General features: G+C 45.2%; 1 protein-coding gene across 2 annotated transcripts in view; it reads right to left on the bottom strand.

Annotated features, from left to right (window-relative positions):
- Positions 1 to 3,427: 3,427 nt before the first annotated feature.
- The window catches only part of atxn7l1 (ataxin 7-like 1), a 31,345-nt gene continuing 14,345 nt past the window's right edge, over positions 3,428 to 20,427 (bottom strand). For both annotated transcript variants that reach the window (XM_036944564.2, XM_036944565.2), the window contains 8 exons: positions 17,638 to 17,827; positions 17,015 to 17,421; positions 15,021 to 15,103; positions 14,591 to 14,835; positions 13,931 to 14,153; positions 7,862 to 7,983; positions 6,815 to 7,499; positions 3,428 to 6,579 (listed from right to left, as the gene is read on the bottom strand). In XM_036944564.2, the coding sequence (XP_036800459.1) occupies positions 6,562 to 6,579; positions 6,815 to 7,499; positions 7,862 to 7,983; positions 13,931 to 14,153; positions 14,591 to 14,835; positions 15,021 to 15,103; positions 17,015 to 17,421; positions 17,638 to 17,827 (1,973 nt within the window). In that variant the 3' untranslated portion in view covers positions 3,428 to 6,561. The remainder of the gene's footprint in view (positions 6,580 to 6,814; positions 7,500 to 7,861; positions 7,984 to 13,930; positions 14,154 to 14,590; positions 14,836 to 15,020; positions 15,104 to 17,014; positions 17,422 to 17,637; positions 17,828 to 20,427) is intronic.

The raw sequence follows: 20,427 nt of genomic DNA, 5'->3' as shown, positions 1-20,427 counted from the left end.
TATTTAATAGTAGGGCAAACAGAACAATGCCACAATTTTGAGAAAAAATACATTTATTTCAATAAATCTAAGTTATTTATCTTGCCACCAAAACGCAACCTGCAATTGTTCACCTGTGGGTTGAAGTGAACGAGTAGCCTATCCAGTAATTCATTTGTTTCATTAAGGATCAAATATATTACTTTCATAAGTGATAAGATAGGCCTATATTATAATAATGATACATTTATATATTTCAACATTTCCCTTGATACACAGGAAGACAGGATTTCCCCTAAAGAACGCAGCATCTGCAGCCCTTTTGATAATCTCATTTAATTAAAAAAAAGTTTAGTCTAGAACATTCCAGTAGCCTATTAGATAAACCTACATTTTCATATTGCATAACTAGTCCTACAGCATAGCCACAATTAGTCAATGCAGATGAGGAATTGTCGTGATATGTTAATATTGGTTGCAATAACGCATGTCCAGCATCGGCACCAGCCTGGTCTCATAGACTAGACATAACATAGTAAATCCTAAATCCGGGACACTCAAATTAGTGTGATATGTTATGTTTGGTTTGGTTACATAAAACAGACGGTTACTCAAGGCAAAAATAATGGGGTGGTTGGTCGGGGTGGATGGGTGGGCATATAACTGGATAATCTAGCAACCCAAAGGTTGTGTGTTTGAATCTCATCAAGGACAACTTTAGCATTTGAGCTAATTAGTAACTTTGCAACTACTTGCTACTTTTTTAGCTACTTTTCTACTACTTAGCATGTTAGCTAACCTTTCCCCTAACCTTAGCCCTTTAATCTAACTCCTAACCTCAACCCTAACCCCTAGCCTAGCTCACGTTAGCATTAGCCACCTAGCTAACCTAGCTAACTTTAGCATTAGCCACCTAGCTAACATTAGCTACAACTAATTGGTATTCGTAACATTATCATACATTTAGCAAATTCATAACATATTGTATGAATTGTAATTTGTAACATGTTGTAAGAAAGGGATGATGGACATCCACAAATTAATATTCTATATAAAACGCAGTGGAGACTGGAGGGAGGAACTAGAGGAAGACGGGGTCATTGTAATGGCCACGTTTGACTCCATTCCATTAATTCCATTCTAGCCATTACAATGAGCCCCTCCTCCTATAGCCCCCCCCCACCAACCTCCACTGATGAAAGGTAACATATACTAACTGGAGTGTTACGGATGTACTTTTACTCTGTTACGTCTACCCTTGTGTCCAGGTTGCCGGTACACAGTGTTAATTTTTGTTTTCATGGATAGCCAAGTAGAATGTTGGCATAAAAGCAAATGTTGGCATAGCTTACCCATATGGATTGATAAAATGTTGCTCAAATGTAATAAAGTTTCTACAACATTTGGTAATTCATTAAGGAAAATATGATTTTCAGCATTAAATGTTCTGGTGTGCTTAATAGTGAAAGAGCTAGAATAGGTGGAGAGACCGGGCTACTCATAGGTTCCATGGAATGCCATCTCGCAGGTGCTGCAGCATTTTGTTGCTATGTTACCGCAATCTGTCGTGAACGTCGAAAGTGTCGCTTAGCTAATCACGTGCTGAATAAAAATGTGGACATGGCAAACAGTGCACTCTAGGCCGAATGCCACGAAGATTTGCGCAAAGATCGTCTATTATTCACTATAAACTCGGTGGTTCGAGCCCTGAATGCTGATTGGCTGACAGCCATGGTATATTTGAGCAATAAGACATGAGGGGGTGTGGTATATGGCCAAGGGCTGTTCTTAACAAGACGCAATGTGGAGTGCCTGGATACAGCCCTTAGCCGTGGTATATTGGCCATCTACCACAAACCCCAGAGGTGCCTTATTGTTATTATAAACTGGTTACCAACATAATTAGAGAAGTACAAATAAATGTCCACAACTCCGCAATGCGTCGTGCCTAAGAACAGCCCTTAGCCGTGGTATATTGGCAATATACCACACCTCCTCACGCTTTATCGCTTAATTAACTCATAAATATCAATAATATTACGCTAATCATTCAAACATAAGTCTACAAGTTATGGCTGTAGGCCTGCAATATCTCACCATGTGATGTGTGTTTTAGACATTATTTTGGATTCAGTAGAACAGGTATTATAGGCCTTCATATTGTTTAGCCTACTTCCACATAATACAGTATTAATCACCAGTCTAAAAGTAGTCAGAACGAACTTCTAGCGTAGGCTACAAATTGGGGCTTCTGAAAAATATAGTTGTTTTGGTATTTGAGTAGACATCTAGAGTTATAATCCCCGAGACCAGACCCTGTCCTTTAGGCCCAGTGAGAAATACAACAAAAGGTGGCCACCGCTATCGGCCAGACAATTAACCAAAGGACCAGCATTAAACCATTATCATAAGAATGCTGTTTGCGATGGGGGGGAAAGCCCTCGGAATTCATTGACATGCTGCATAGTGTTGGAAACCTTTTATGTCATCAATTACATGCAAGCTGCCTTTCCCATTTTACCTACTGACATCTTTTTGACATTTTGGAGCGCGAGTTTCTCTATTTGTGTTGCTATAATAACCACTTTACAACACACAAATAAGGCCTACTTGTGGGCAGTTAGGAACTATTCCCTTTTGATTTGAAAGGCGAACAGAAAAGGCTCTTATGAGGCCTTCCAGCAAGCCTACCAATTCTTGCGATGTGGCGGCACCTGTTGCTCCACTAGACATAGTCTATAAACTTTTTACAGGTGGACGGATAGGCTACTGTGAAGAATAGGATGAACACAGCACTGTAGTAGCCATCCCTACACACCAGGACTTGTTGTTCATGCAATATATTACGAACGGAAGGAAGCTCCCTGCTCAACACAGTTCCAGATGCCAGTGTTTGTTCACCAACATAATATTCAGGTCTGGTTTCAAAATGGATTCTGGCTCACCTACTAGACTGTATACCAAGTGATCGTTTGTGGTCATGTGTACAAGGGGACTCAAAGATATCCTAAACATCAGCACTACACCCACCTCAGTGCTCCAGTCCATGTGGCACAATCCATACATTTTATATTAGGTAGGCCTTTAAAAGTGCCACCCTTGCAGGAATGAGGGGAATGGACTTTGCAAGTGTACAGAGGACTAATTCAAGTAAATGGAAATGTATGGGTGTCTGTCCCTCTTTCAGGCATAATTCATTGTGTACATCTCTCCCCCCCCCCCCCCCCCACGGGAAACAAAGACATCAATTGCATCCTCCTCGCGTCCTCCCTCCTTTCCTCCTTCTAAAAACCAATTGGAGGACTTCTTATCCAATGGGTATTGAGGAGGCAAGGAGAGAGGACGCGAGGAGGATATAATTGAGATTCTCCCACGGAATTACTATCCTGCTATGCTGAATCGTGCACCTGGGTGAAGTTATTCCATCAAGAAGGGACAGGACAAAACAGCAGGTAGAAAACATTTTATATATCCTTTTTTAATCCAAAACATAGTCAAACCTGAAAATACACATCTAAATGTGTTCAAAACACCATGGGGACAACAGGATAAAAGAGTCACCCAGGAGTAGAAAGCACATGATGGACGCCACCACAGACTGATAAAGGTGAACCAGTGACTATTTCATAGTAAGATCTCGACAAGGACCAGGTTCTGCTTTATTTACAGTGAATACAAAAATAAGGCCTTACTTACAGAGAGACATCCATGTCCTGGGTGAGTAGCGAGGAGACTGCACTGAAACACTAGTCTACTCAAGTCTGCGTCATTCCCTATAGTGCACTACTTAGGCACTGTATTCCCGATACAGTGCCCTTGTTTTGCTCAGGGCACTTCTATTAGGGCATTGGTCAAAAGCAGTGCACTACAGGGAACAGCGTGCCATTTCAGACCAACACATAGGGAAGACCTCAATTGCATTCTCCTCGTGTCCTCTCTCCTGCCGTCATTCTCACAACCCATTGGAGGAGAAGGTCAGATGGGCGGGACTTTTGGCTTTCTTATCCAATGGGTTTTGGGAAGGAGACGAGGAGCGAAGAAGCGAGCCGTATGCAATTGAGATCTTCCCATAGTGTACTGCTACTCCCCATAAACTTGAGTCAGCCTCTGAGGCAGTTGAACTAGATGGCATATTTGCTGCTCCACACTCAGTGAAAATAGTGAGGGGAGGAGAAGCAAAGTTAACATTCAGGAATATTACCTAGTCAGTCACGTGCCATTTGTGAACCTAAATGACTGGAGAGGGGCATTGCTGCCTCCTGACGGGACTAACCATTAGAGCAGTGCACACATTTTCAGTGATCGAACAGTAACTGGTAATTGATGGGAGTTATAAACTGATATTCTGTAAGCCTAATACTATGTTGGGAAGAAGTTACATGTCGACATTGACCACTTGCAGAAAGCGAGCATATTTGACCGAGATGGTGAAAAAGAGACAATACCTTCACCTATGAGCACTTATAGAAATATGGAGGGCCTAAGGACTTGGAAGAGTGTGCACTCCTGCAGAGGCAGGGTCTGAAGACAAAACGGCAGGCATAGAAACCTTCCCCCACGGTACCTCCCCCTGGACCAGGCAGACAGTGTTTGTGACTTCCCTTAGCCATGGTGACAGACACATTCTGTCTGAGATTCAGATAGCCTACACCTTTCAAACTCAACTCCGGACCTCAAAGCCAGTTCCAATGCATTTTTTTCTCCCATTGTTCCCATCTAAAATCAGGGACTGATTTAGACCTGGGACACGAGCTGGGTGCAATTACTGATCAGGTAGAACAGAAAACTAGAAGGCTCCGGCCCTCGTAGGGTCAGAGTTGAATACCCCTGGCCCACACTACACTGGTTTATAGAGGGGATTGACGTCACAAGGAATACAGGCCTAGTCTTCATATTTACTGTTGTTGACAAAACACCTTTACAAATGTATACAGTGCCTGGTGAAAGTCTACACACCCCCTCGCAGTCTTGGCATTTTGCAGCCTTACAATTCCCTAAAAAAAAAAAAAAGGGAATACATTGGATTTTTTTCCCCCTGCCGATCTACAAAACCGTCAACATTTTCAAAGTGAAAGAAAAACAAAATAACATTTTCGAAATTCATTACAAATACAAAAAAAAATAATAATAATTGTCTTGATTGTGCGCGTCTTCCCACCCCAAGTTCATACTTGGTGGGCAGCAAATATCTATAGAAATGGAAGTAGATTTAATGACCTGGGCATATGAGGAAAAAGTGCAAAAGAGAGGATCGGAAAAAGCAATATTCTACCTTCAGGCAAACACTGAACAGACTTCCCCACCTACACTATGCAACAGTAGGGGCACTGCCACTGTTCTGAAATACGCATCGAAGTAATCTAAAGTAACTTCCTACCGCAAGAACTCGCTAGACAGAAGTCAAATTCCTGTCTGGCAACCACCACATTTGCTCTAAAGGCCACCGTCGTTTACAGATCAGGAAAGACAAAAAAAGGAAGAGACGAGGAGAAGATGCCACTTAAGACTATTGAGATGCAGCCCATGTCAGTGACGTCCCTGTAGTGTGTCCATCCTTGACAGAATAGAAGAACACAGCGCAGTGGAACCAGCGATATTAAAAGAAGATGGCCGGTGCCATATGTACATTTCTGTAATGTACATATCATATAGAAACATTGGAAGAAGTGTGAAAAGGGAGAACCACCGGCAGAGGACCCTTGAAAATACTAACCATCGTATTAAGAGAGCACACGTCACCTGGCAGGTAAAACACTACAGCTTCAGTTCTTTTAGTAATGGGAGACTAATAATAAATAATAAAATATATGTACACATTTTCAACAATAACTATGATTATAATAATACTTCTTAAAATTGACATACAAATATAATTTTGCTCAACGTTTGTAGCTCTACTCTGGTCAGTAAGAAAATGAAGAAATTATAAATTATTATACATTTTTAAAAATCCAACACCATCGTTTTTTCCATTTAGGGTGTAGGTCCTGACACTGTGTCACAACATTTGAGACGAATAGTAAAAACAATCCTCGATAACCTGAATTGTTCCTATTTTGCAAGACATTTCATGAAAAAGTGTCGGTATGAAGTCTTCCCTTGTGTGACAGACAGGTTGTTGTGTAGCCTCCAGGAGGAGAGCAAGTGCACTTTGAACTCTGGCATGCTGGAGAGAAGGGTGTGTGTATGGTGGAGGAAGGGAGGTCTGCTGGGGCTGTCAAGACAGGTCTGTCTGAGGAAGTTTTTGGACATGGGAATTCCTTCCTGGTCACCTGACCACACAGGAACAGGAAGCTACAACAACAAATGTCTAAATGCATGTAGAGTGGTGATGAAGATGCCAAACTAAAGCAGGTTCCCTTTTCAGAGGGCAGTTTGTGATGTTGAGTGTCTTGATTTGAGTGTTCCACCTTGTATCCATGGAGACTACCTCTGCAAAACCGCCCATTGGCTGATCAATGTGTGGGCGGGGTGACATCACTGTTCAGAGGTGCAGGACCCTGTGTTACTGACATTGGGTCAAAGGTCACAGATTCTAGTCCACGCAGCTGCCCAGCATTCTGTCCATGTCTCCTGTTATTGTCAATGATGCAACTTGGACTGCAAGAGGAAAGAGAGAAACAGGGGGAGAGGAAGAGCAGAGGGAAGGCAAGAAATGGAGAAAGAAAGATACAAGTTGACAGTCAAGCTCAACCCATATCCAAAAACGACATCAATCTGTATAATCCGTGACAGCAAAAATAAATATGAGGCAGGTATTTGAGCCAAGCTAACTTGAAGCTGTCAAGTGAGGTGAATTACCATGTGAGTAACCAGGTGAGTTAGGTGTGTTTACCTGTCGAGGTGACTCGGGGCCTGAGGCCAGAAGTCCAGTGCTGTTCCTCCTGAAGATGCCGTCCAGCCCTGCTGCTGCTTTGGTCACCTTACTGGGCTTCCCTCCTCCTCCGTACGCACTGGGGCTCCTCCTCTTTCTCCCATCCACCCCTCCTCCGTGGGCCAGGGGGCTGGGTGGAGGCAGGGGGCAGGGGTGGTCCGTAGTGAGGGGGTAGGGTGTGGTGGTGGTTGGGTCAGGGTTGGAGTACCAGTCCTCGGCCCTGACCCCCACCTCACTGGCACTGTGTCCTAAGGTCTTTCTCCTACCACTAAGGGGGGGCAAGCCAGAGCTGAGCATGGGGGTGGGAGTCAGAGTGTTGTAGCTGCTGTTGTTCCCCCTGAGAGTGTCAAAACTAGATGGAAGGGTGGTCCTCCTCTTCTTGGCCGCGACACCAGTGGCCCCTGGGGGCCTGATGGGTTTGGTGGAAGTGCCGTTACGTGGTTTCCCTAGGGCGGAGACAGGGGCCAGGGAGGAGTCCCTGATGCCAAACAACCCTGCTGCTGATGCATTCTGGGGGAAGGCTGTGGAGTAGGATCCAAGGGAGAAGGCTCCGTTGGTGGAGGGAGGGAAGGAGGGGGAGGAAAGGGGGGGAGGAGGGGTGAGAGAGCTGGGGGAGGGAGGGCTCTCAGCAGCCAGGGGCACCTTTCTGTAACACAGCAGAGGACAGAGACAGGCAGAGGCAGCGCATTAGGAAAACCAGAGCCATAATGAAATACTGACCCGTAGATTTACAGGGGTTCAGAGACATTTCTGTCTAGAATATGAGCTGATGTCCAATTCCAGAGCCTCAGCAGATCCAGGTCATAGTAACATCTGCCATTCCACACCTATTAATAGTGTCTATGAGTCTCTGTATGTCTTCCCTAGACAGCTGAACCCACTTTCTCCATAGAACATCTCAGAGTCTTAAGCTGGATGTAAATACATTGGAGTTTGTCCCAGAGCCCCAGAACAACGGGCCGACAAATCATTTAGACTGGTACAACAACAGACGCACACTTTCCTCACCTCCACATCTGAGCGTTGACATGTTTCTCCACCATGCAGTGTAACGCCAGCCTCATCCTGTCCCACCGCCGGTCAAACACATAGTGACCACGCCCCATCAGCCTGCTGTTGAACGCACAGCACTGAAACACAGTCGGAGAAAAGAGATCAAATCAGCCTGTATGGATGGCTTCAAGCTAAGGGGTGTAACGGTTCACCAAACCCATGGTTCGGTATGTATTGAGGTTTTTAGGGGTCATGGTTCGGTTCGGATTTCGGGACAGCGGGAAGATTAAATGCCATTCACAATGTTCAGCATTCACACAGTGTTCCTGGCATTCACACAGTGTTCCTGGCATTCACACAGTGTTCCTGGAATTCACACAGTGTTCCTGGAATTCACACAGTGTTCCTGGAATTCACACAGTGTTCCTGGAATTCACACAGTGTTCCTGGAATTCACACAGTGTTCCTGGCATTCACACAGTGTTCCTGGCATTCACACAGTGTTCCTGGCATTCACACAATGTTCCTGGCATTGTCTGTCGTGACAGGATTGTTATGTCGGGCCTCTCAAGTTTCCACTCTGACGCTGCGTTTGTGACCATGTGGGAGGTGGGAAATCACCAGTTGGATGCGATCATGTGATTTGAACTCACTGAGAGACGCAGATTGACTAATGGCTAAACTAAAAGTACAGCTATTATACAGTTCCAAATCCACATGAATAGATTATTTATTTAAAAAAGCAATGTTTCGTTGCTGCATTGAACTGCTGAAAATGCTGTTAGGGGTCATTTCCTTAGTAGGTGACGTCAAAGGTCAGTATGCGGGAGAAGTGGGAGCTCAGAAGTTTCCCACTAGTAATAACCAGTTGGAAGGTCGTTCAAGTGGCAAATTCACACTTCCATCTTGGTAACGAACGCACCATGACACTGCATCCTTCAGTGCCAGATACGCACTTGTGACGGGGGCGTTTCTGTAGCACGGTACATCTCCCACTCCGGGGTAATGCGATGTGATGACACTTAAGTAAGTGCCAATTCATTGAACACTTTGGCTTTTTTATGCTTATATAGAGCGGGTGCTACCTGTTTGCTGAAATGGGTGCAAGAGGGAAGTTTGTAGCCTGGCTCGAGCACTATCACGAGGTGCTGAAACCCTCTGTTCTCAACCACCAAGAATAGGCACATATCCGTGGCTATAAACCGAAAAATATAATCATAGCCTACCTATCGCTTGGTCAGGTCAGAATCTGCTGCCAAGGGCTGCTTGCATGCGGTATACTGAGGTGATGTCAACATATTTGAGGTGTTGCAAGCTGTTCTCGTTGAGCGCGGCGACATACTGTTAACGTTTTACCCACAACTCTATGTCCATCGCTGTTGTAATCTACTAGGAAGCTAAAATGATCCCAAACGGGATTTTTAATGGAGGAATGGAGGATCGTCCAATTCTGATTTATCGACCCCACCATAGAACTAGTTCCCAGGTGCGCATCAGAAAAGAGCACTTTCAAATGCCCCAATTAAATTAATTTAATTTTGTTTAACGTGCGCATAGCTTGTTTTAACGGAATAGCCTGACATTTTGTTTTTTTCCGTTAAGATTTACTCAAGAGGTTGTAGGGCTGTAAACGCAGCGTACGTATCATATCTTCCGGCGCCGACAGAGATGGTCGCTTCGTTTCGCGTTCTTAGGAATCTGTGCAGTATTCCGTTTTTTTTATGTATTATTTATTACACTGTTACCCCAGGAAATCTTAAGTCTCATTACATACAGCCGGGAAGAACTATTGGATATAAGAGCAACGACAACTTACCAACATTACGACCAGGAATACGACTTTCCCGAAGCGGATCCTCTGTTTGGACCACCACCCAGGACAATGGATCGGATCCCAGCAGGTGACCCAAAACAACGGTGCCGCAGGAGGGGCAGGAGAAGCGGTCTTCTGGTCAGGCTCCGTAGACGGGCACATCGCGCACCGCTCCCGAGTATACTACTCGCCAACGTCCAGTCTCTTGACAACAAGGTAGACAAAATCCGAGCAAGGGTTGCCTTCCAGAGAGACATCAGAGATTGTAACGTTCTTTGTTTCACGGAAACATGGCTCACTCGAGACACGCTATCGGAGTCAGTACAGCCACCTGGTTTCTTCACGCATCGCGCCGACAGAAACAAACATCTTTCTGGTAAGAAGAGGGGCAGGGGTGTATGCCTTATGATTAACGAGTCGTGGTGTAATCATAACAACATACAGGAACTCAAGTCCTTTTGTTCACCTGACCTAGAATTCCTTACAATCAAATGTCAACCGCATTATCTACCAAGGGAATTCTCTTCGATTATAATCACAGCCACATCAAGCAGACACATCGATGGCCCTGAATGAACTTCATTGGACTCTATGTAAACTGGAAACCACATATCCTGAGGCTGCATTCATTGTGCTGGGGATTTTAACAAGGCTAATCTGAAAACAAGATTTTATCAACATATTGAATGCGCTACCCGGGCAGAAAGAATCCTGGACCATTGTTACTCTAACTTCCGCAATGCATAGAAAGCCCCGCCCCGCCCTCCTTTTGGAAAATCTGACCACGACTCCATTTTATTGCTCACAGCCTATAGACAGAAACTAAAACAGGAAATGCCTGTGCTCAGGTCTGTTCAACGCTGGTCCGATCAATCTGATTCCACGGGTCAAGATTGCTTCGATCACGTGGACTGGGATATGTTCCGGATAGCGTCGGACAATAACATTGATGAATACGCTGATTCGGTGAGCGAGTTTATAAGCAAGTGCATCGGTGATGTTGTACCCACAGCAACTATTAAAACCTTCCCCAACCCATCTGGACAAGAGGAATACCTATGTAAGAATGCTGTTCATCGACTACAACTCAGCATTTAACACCATAGTACCCTCCAAACTCGTCATTAAGCTCGAGACCGTGGGTCTCGACCTCGCCCTGTGCAACTGGGTCCTGGACTTCCTGACGGGCCGCCCCAAGGTGGTGAGGGTAGGAAACAACATCTTCACCCCGCTGATCCTCAACACTGGGGCCCCACAAGGGTGCATTCTCAGCCCTCTCCTGTACTCCTTGTTCACCCATGATTGCATGGCCATGCACGCCTCCAACTCAATCATCAAGTTTGCGGACAACACTACAGTGGTAGATTTTCATTACCAACAACGACCAGACGGCCAACAGAGAGGAGGTGAGGGCCCTCGGAGTGTGGTGTCAGGAAAATAACCTCACACTCAACATCAACAAAACAAAGGAGATTATCGTGGAATTCAGGAAACAGCAGAGGGAGCACCCCCCTATCCACATCAACGGGACAATAGTGGAGAAGATGGAAAGTTTTAAGTTCCTCGGCGTACACATCACGGACAAACTGAATTGGTCCACCCACACAGACAGCATCGTGAAGAAGGCGCAACAGCGCCTCTTCAACCTCAGGAGGCTGAAGAAATTCAGCTCGTCACCAAAAACACTCAAACTTTTACAGATTGCACAATCTAGAGCATCCCATCGGGCTGTATCACCGCCTGGTACGGCAACTGCTCCGCCCACAACCGTAAGGCTCTCCAGAGGGTAGTGAGGTCTGCACAACGCATCACCGGGGGAAAACTACCTGCTCTCCAGGACACCTACACCACCCGATGTCACAGGAAGGCCAAAAAGATCATCAAGGACAACAACCACCCGAGCCACTGCCTGTTCACCCCGCTACCATCCAGAAGGCGAGGTCAGTACAGGTGCATCAAAGCTGGGACCGAGAGACTGAAAAACAGCTTCTATCTCAAGGCCATCAGACTGTTAAACAGCCACCACTAACATTGAGTGTCTGCTGCCAACACACTGACTCAACTCCAGCCACTTTAATAATAAAACATTGGATGTAATAAATGTATCACTAGTCACTATAAACTATGCCACTTTATATAATGTTTACATATCCTACACTACTCATATGTATATACTGTACTCTATACCATCTACTGCATCTTGCCTATGCCGTTCGGCCATCGCTCATCCATATATATTTATGTACATATTCTTATTCATTCCTTTACACTGTGTATAAGGTAGTTGTTGGGGAATTGTTAGATTACTTGTTAGATATTACTGCAAGGTCGGAACTAGAAGCACAAGCATTTCGCTACACTCGCATTAACATCTGCTAAACATGTGTATGTGACTAATAAAATTTGATTTGATAGCCTATAGGTTTAGTGTTTACATTTTGTGATATTTGTATGTATTCATTCGTGTTCACAGTGCGGACCGAACTGAGGTCTCCGTACCGAACAGTTCTGTACAAATATGAGTATCGTTACACCCCCTACTTTTTTACATTTTTAAATGTCACCTTCATTTAACCAGGTAGGCTAGTTGAGAACAAGCTGTCATTTACAACTGCCACCTGGCCAAGATAAAGCATAGCAGTGTGAACAGACAACACAGAGTTACACATGGAGTAAACAATAAACAAGTCAATAACACAGTAGAAAAAATAAAAAAAGCATTATTTTGTCTACAGTAATGTCCGTTAACGTGCTTTCTGCAATGAAAGTACAGTCTCTTCCTGGTCCCTGTTTCTCTACTCGGTCTCACTCCCTTTCCCCACCAAGTGAATGGACAGGTGCATTCTGATAAGCGCAGGCATACAGCCACTGATCAACATTTCAAAATGTCATTTTTGGGGAAAACAACGTTTTTAAAAACATATTTTGCTGTTAAAAAAAAATAGGACATTCTCAGCTTTATGTGAGCATATTTGTTCCTCAGCTCTCAATATTGAGGAAACAGCACTTTACAGACAGAGTATGTGATTGAGATGATGCGCCGACGGATCGTGCCGTTTGCAGTCAATACATCAAGTCGTCTATTGATGCCTGCCAATGGAAAGTTTTTGTTGAGGCATTACATTTACTGTTAGGTCAATTACATGGCCATCTAGCAACAATGTCATATATTTAGGGTTAGCAATATGTGCTTTGAGTTCTTACCTCCTCAGGTGGTGAATTATGTGTCATATTAACGAGGGCAATATGCACCAAAAAAAAAGATGCAGGCAAAAGAATCTATAAAAATCCACAAAGAAATCTGATCTTTCTGGATCCTATTTTGACAGGTTGCACATCAAAATACCCCTCATGCATTCACTGAACATGTTAGATGAAACATTGTAGCTAACTTTCATGTCGGTCCTGGCACTGGCAAAGTCGAGATCCCTGCCGCTAATGGAAAGTGACTGTGTACTTATCGTTATCGAGCAAAATGGGTCAATTTATTGTGATATGGCTTCATGTCCATAACACACAGGTCTACCCCCCCCCCCCCTGCACACACACACACTGTAGAGATTTGATTGTGTAAGCAATATTGTGGAAACCTCAGCCGGCATGCCTGATGATAATACTATAGGGCTATGCCTTAGTAATGACTGAGGAGCTATTGCCATGTCACCTGAGTGGCACAGTGGTCTAAGGCACTGCATCCCAGTGCAAGAGGCGTCACTACAGTCCCTGGTTCCAATCCAGGCTGTATCACAACCGGCCATGATTGGGAGTCACATAGGGCGGCGCAAAATTGGTCCAGCATCGTCTGGGTTTGGCCAGGGTTGGCCGTCACTTGCCTAGTTAAATAAAGGTGAAATAAAATTTAAAAAATAAAATAAACTGTAGCGCCAGCTGTGCCATCAGAGTCCCTGGGTTCGCGCCCAGGCTCTGTCGTAACCGGCCGCGACCGGGAGGTCCGTGGGGAGACGCACAATTGGCCTAGCGTCGTCCGGGTTAGGGAGGGCTTGGCCGGTAGGGATGTCCTTGTCTCATCGCGCATCAGCGACTCCCGTGGCGGGCCGGGCGCAGTGCGCGCTAACCAAGGTTGCCAGGTGAGCACCGGCAATGTCCGTGTCGATAGTTTTCTGTTTATCTTCCTAGCTCTAGGGAAGGGGCGTAGGGTTGATTTCATTTAAAAAAAATGTTAAATGTTGTGTAGACAACGCATTTAACCTACATTTCTCCTGTAAGTGACCCTGGAAAAGAGCGTCTGTTAAAAGACTGAAGGTACATACCCCCAGTGGTCGAGGGTGGTGAGGGGAGTAGTGGCAGGATGGTCGGTCTCCGTCTATGTCTCTGTCAGGGTCCTCCGGTGTTCCTGGGTCGACCTCATAACTGGACAAATGACCGTCCCTGTCCTCTCCTGCCCTCTGCCAGACAGGGGCTGGGGGGTCCTGGGTCGAGGCTGGAGGGACGGGGGTGGAGGATAGGACAGCAGCGCCCCCACCACCTGGTACCCTGCACACAGAGGGGGAGAGAGAGAGAGAGAGAGAGAAAAAGAGAGAAAGAAAGAGGAGAAAAAGTGAAAGGTAGAAAATGTTTAGAGCTTGACAATAACATGACCTGCAAAACGAACAAGCGTCAAAATCACCTTGTTTCACTTGGATTCATTTGGATTCTGGATTCTGCTATCAACAGTAGTTTACATCACCCCCTAGTGGTGTGAGTTTGAACTGAGTGATTCAAAAAAAGAATCAAATCAAAGTTCATTGGTTGCGTACACAGATTTGCAGGCGTTATAGCAGGTGCAGCAAAATGCTTTGGTCTAACTTCGGTCTAATGTTCCTGAGAAGCAAACACAGCATCTTTATTGAACAAATATCCATAACAAGTATACGATTCCATTGAATGAATAGAAGCTATACATTGACTTTGGCCTCAGTGCTGCCCCCTACCTGGGTATGTGTGCATTAGCCAGCCGCAGTTTGAGAGTGGAGACGGTTCTGCCATTGTGGCAGTGGGGGGGCAGGGTGGAGGGGGTAGTGTCATTGGCAGGGCTGCTCTGACTGCCCCCCTTTGACTCCCTCCTCTGCCCTCCCTCCTTCTCTTTCTCCTTCGCTCTGCCCTTGTGTTCTGCCAGGAGGATATCAAACTCTTTCTGCCTGCCTGGGACGGCCCGCCGGTGGATCAGGGAGTGAGTCTGGAACACACACACACAATATAATAACGAAGAGAAGTGGGCATAAGAGGGCAATAAAAACACATTTAAATGAGACTTCAAATGTAGCTTTCCCTGGTATCAAGGAAAATAAAGTAATGCGAACTGATGGTCAGAATAAGCTGTGTAGCCAATGGGAAGTGAGGTTAGAGGTCAGTGTGTCTCACCTTGCAGGTGAGTGATCGCGTGCAGGACCGTTTGCTCTCCGGGTCCTGGACTCCACAGTGCTTGTTCGGGTCAAACACCCTCCCTGTAAACACCAGGCGGAGAAAAAAAAAACAAACCAGGTCATCACGGCTGATTTCAGAATTTTGTCTTCCGGAATACCACGAAGTCATCTTTTGCCAAAATATCGTGAATGACAGGAGAGAAAGTGTCTTACAAAGTCGTGTTATAGGACCTACAGTAGACTGTTGTTCGACTGAAACTTCCCAAATTCTCCTGAGAAGTTTCCCCTGAGTTAAACACTTCAATTGTCCCTGTAATCTTCCACATGTAATCTCTATAATCTAGCTAGGTAGTCTGAGTTATGGGAGTGGTTGGGAGTGTGTGTGTGTGTTTGGGAGATGAGAGTGTATGTTCATGTGTGTGAGTGTGTGTATGCGGGAGATTAAAACTGTCCGTGTGTGTGTGTGTGTGTGGTACCGCTTGTGTGGGAGATGAGAAGTGTGTGTCTCTCACTCAGGAGTATGTGTTTAGGAGATGAGAGTAGATGAGGCCAGTTGGGAGTCCCAAGCGGTGGGAAGGTTTTTAAGGAGCAGACGCCTTGGCAGCAGTAGCTCATGAATTACACTTACTTCTAAATCATAGAGTCAGAGGGACGCACAGAACAGAGACAACAACATACAGAGAGACAGAGAGAGAGACAGAGAGAGAGACAGAGAGAGACAGAGATACAGAGAGAGGGAGACAGAGAGACAGAGAGACAGAGACAGAGAGAGGGAGACAGAGAGAGAGAGAGGGAGACAGACAGAGGGAGACAGAGAGAGAGAGAGGGAGAGACAGAGAGAGAGAGAGACAGAGAGAGGGATAGACAGAGAGAGAGAGAGAGAAGGAGACAGAGAGAGAGAGAGACAGAGAGAGAGAGAGAGAGAGAGAGACAGAGAGACAGAGACAGAGAGAGAGAGAGAGAGAGAGACAGAGAGACAGAGAGACAGAGACAGAGAGAGAGAGAGAGACAGAGACAGAGAGAGAGAGACAGAGAGAGGGAGACAGAGAGAGAGAGAGAGAGAGAGAGAGACAGAGAGAGAGAGACAGAGAGACAGAGAGAGAGAGACAGACAAAGAGAGAGAGAGAGATGAGAGAGAGAGGGAGATGAGAGAGAGAGGGAGACAGAGACAGAGAGAGAAAGAGAGAGGAGAGACTGGGACAAGAGACGGGAGAGAGGAGTAAAGGAAGAGAGGAAAGAAAGGAGAAAGACAAGAGGGGCGAGAGGAAGAGAGAGAGAGGGGGAAGAGAGAGAAAGAGGCGGAAGAACAAAGACATAGGAGAGCTGGAGAGAGAGGTACGAGGGAAGTCTCCTCCACAGTAGAATTAGCAAGGCCCCAGTGCATAGGATTAGTGTTGAGCAACAGCCTCCAGTCTTTCTTCTTTCAAAACAGCCCCCACCCATGCCGAGTTCCTAACCCATCATATGAATCTGTTCATGCCCCATCACTCCCATGACTGGGCAGCTTTCAAAGGTTAGGGGAGATAAGGAATATGGAGGGCTTTTACACTTAGAAACATATTTATACCATGACCTTTTATGGTGCTTAGATAGATATGCACAATCCTGGTGGAAGAGTTTAAGCTGATACACATTGCATACCAGATAAAAAGGTACATTAATACATTGTATGTTCTCTCCATCGGTCGTTGTGTCTATTCACCTTGGAGGAGGAAGAAGTTGGCTGACCTCTGGTCAGTTTTGATCCCTGATTATAATACTGTAGATATAATGTATGCCATTTAGCAGACGCTTTTATCCAAAAAGCGACTAACATCATGCATTAATACAATTTCCGCGTGGGTGGCCCCAGCGGGAATCAAACCCATGATCATTGGCGTCGCAAGCACCATTCCACCAACTGAGCCACACAGGACCATGATAATGATTAAAAAGGTAGGATTGGGAGTAGGGTAAACTGATCCTAGATCTGTGGTGATACTGTGTTCTCACCTGACAGTCTCCTGTGAGGCCTGGGGGTCTTGGTTCCATTCTGCTGTTTCCTGTCCAGGGGGGAAGGGGTTGCAGGGGTCCGAGGGGAGGGGGAGTGGGAGGCGGAGGGTCTGCGGTGGTCCAGGGGGGAGAGGCTAGAGGGCCGTTTATCCACGGGAGAGCGGGCCGGGCTGGGCCGGGGGTCCACCGAGGGGGGCGTGGAGGAGCAAGGGGCGGTGGGGCCACGACCGTTCACCAGCATTTCCTGAGACCCCCTAAGGGGAGCTGGGGGGGTCAGGGAGGGTTTGAGGGAGGAGGGAGAGGAACAGGAGGGGGAGGAAGAAAAGCAGTGGACTCTGACATGTGTTCCGCTCTCTGCCCGGCCCAGACATGGCATCTTCTCCAGACTCACTACTGGCAACGACACACTGGAGAGAGAAAGAGGGATGGAGCGACAGATAAAGCAAGAGAGAGGGATGAGAGAGAGGGGGGGTGTGCTAATTGATTGAGTGGAAAGTTCAGGATTTTTTCAAATAAATGTATAATAATTAATAATAATAATAACCATGACAGGGTTAAGTGCAGGAAATTCAATGCAGGAAAATTCTGGATGTTCACAAGATTTGGCCAGTGTGTGTACTCACCATGTCTTGCTGCGGACACCCTTGGGAGGGTAGACAGCGAGCGGGGCCTTGTTGAAGCGGGAGTGGGGGTAGTCTCTGGGGACCCTGAAGGGCAGAGGGGGAGTAGGACCCGGGGTGGGGGACACTGCCACATTGGGCTTCACAGAGGCCACTGGACCCCTGGAGGGACATGGGGAGCCGTGCCGGCGCTCTGAGAGAGAGACACACACACACACACACACACACACACACAGAGGGTCAGGAGAAATACAGACTGAACATACACAGCGAGAACACATCTTGTAAACACCCAGCATCATGAGAACGTCTTAACGCTGTATATCACGGACTAGTCAGTTATTCACACAATGGATCTGTGATGTTTGCAAGTGATCCATGGCTCCATTTGACTGTACAGGTTGAGCTTCATTAGTGATCCATGGCTCCATTTGACTGTACAGGTTGAGCTTCATTAGTGATCCATGGCTCCATTTGACTGTACAGGTTGAGCTTCATTAGTGATCCATGGCTCCATTTGACTGTACAGGTTGAGCTTCATTAGTGATCCATGGCTCCATTTGACTGTACAGGTTGAGCTTCATTAGTCGTCGCATCGGTGCGAGTCGCACATTCTACAGTCACTCACTCAAACCTTCCTCTTTTGTTGGGCAGCTAAAAAAGCACTATTTGGTCAAACAGTAAAGTACATTATACAGTAAAGTACATTCTACTCATGATTCCTATCATGTAAGAGTCTGTTTCACTGGGACCTATGACGTGATGAGCCACTTTCCTCTCCAGGAGAAAATACATGTGTTTACCGATTGTAAAGCATTTCAAAATCCAATTGCAGGAACAACACAGCTTTAGAAGCAACTACTGTTGTCCATGTTGAAGAGAGGAGAGTCTCAGCTTTAATATAGATATCATTTTCTTGTGTTACAGCCTGAATTTAACATGGATTAAATGTAACAAAAATTGACACTGGCCTACACACCATAATGTCAAAGTGGACTAATGTTTAGCAAAATGTTTACAAATGAATTAAAAGTGAAAAGCTGAAATGTCTTGAGTCAATAATTATTTAACCCTTTGTTATGGCAAGACTAAATACGTTCAGGAGTAAACATAATAACAATTGTCATGAACTCACTGTGTGCAATAACAGTGTTTAACATGATTTTTGAATGACTACCTCATCTCTGTACCACGCACATACAATTATCTGCAAGGTCCCTCAGTCGAGCAGTGAATTTCAAACACAGATTCAACCCCCAAGACCAAGGGAGATTTTCCAATGCCTGACAAAAAAAAGGGGCACCTATTGGTAGATGGGCAAACATTTTAAAAAGCAGACATTAAATATCCCTTTGTTGATGGTGAAGTTTTTAAATTACACTTTGGATGGGGTATCAATACACCCAGTCACTTCAAAGATACAGGTGTCTTTCCTAAATCAGTTGCCGGAGAGGAAGGAAACCACTCAGGGATTTCACCATGAGGCCAATGGCGACTTTAAAAGTTAGAGTCGAATAGCTGTGATAGGACAAAACTGAGGATGGATCAACAACATTGTAGTTCCTCCACAATACTAACCTAAATGACAGAGTGAAAATAAGGAAGTCTGTACAGAATACAAATATTCCAAAATATGCATCCTCTTCGCAACAAGGCACTAAAGTAATACTGCAAAACATATGGCAAAGCGATTCACTTTTTGTCCTGAATACAAAGTTATGTTTGGGGAAAATCACATTACTCACCATTTTTTCAAGCACAGCGGTGGCTGCATAATGTTATGGTTATGCTTGTAATCATTAAGGAGCGAGATGTTTTTCATGATAAAAAAAAATTATAAACGGAATGGAGCTAAGCACAGGCAAAATCCTAGAGGAAAACCTGGTTCAGTCTGCTTTCCACCAGACATTGGGAGACGAATTAACCTTTCAGCAGGACAATAACCTAAATCACAAGGCCAAATCTACACTGGAGTTGCTTACTAAGAAACAGTGAAAGGTCCTGAGTGGCTGAGTTACAGTTTTGACTTAAATATGCTTGAAAATCTATGGCAAGACCTAAAAATGGTTGTCAAGGTGGGAGAAATCATCCACTATTTTTGAGAGAGAGATAGAGAGATAGAGAGAGAGCAAACATTTTCTGACTGGACATTTAGCGCCGCTTGGTGAAACTAGGCCATGTCTTCATTGTTCTCTTGCATTCTGTAAATATAAGGTATTAATTGAAATAGGCTACAGCAAATAGGAATATAGACAGTTTCCTCCGAATGTCACCTACACACTGCCCTTCACCACCGGACTCCGCTTCTCTATTTAAAACGGCCAGTCAAGTTGAAATAGGTTAGGCATCGTCTGTCACATCATGTCATCGTCACCATCGACAATGGCTGTCGATCATCCTCGATAGACGATACTATCATAATATCGCCCAACCCTAGTTACAAGTGCATCCTTAAAAGCTGCCTGGGTTTAAACTCCTTCTCTTTTACAAAAAGTGAATAGCTCAATTGATAGCAAGAGTTACACATTGTAGGCCTACTCGATTACCTCCCTAGCAAAGTACATTTTTTGACTTTGAGGCTATAGAAATTCGTAGCTCAGCCTCTGAATATCAGAGGCAAACGGAAGATATTCCCATACGCAAGAGTCTCGTCTTTCTCGTGCATTTTGTGGCTCGTGTCTAGCATCAGAGGAAAGCGCTGTTTAAAGATCAGTTTTGACTTCTTCAAAATCTTAAACTGACAAAGGGGTAGGCTTTTTGCAATATTCTTTAACAAAGTAGGCTATGGTATAC

Source organism: Oncorhynchus mykiss, chromosome 15, assembly GCF_057628025.1.
Source record: "Oncorhynchus mykiss isolate SJ-2025 chromosome 15, ASM5762802v1, whole genome shotgun sequence".
NCBI lineage: Eukaryota > Metazoa > Chordata > Actinopteri > Salmoniformes > Salmonidae > Oncorhynchus > Oncorhynchus mykiss.
The sequence above is the reverse complement of the archived record's forward strand: the minus strand, read 5'-3'. Positions and strand labels throughout refer to the sequence as shown.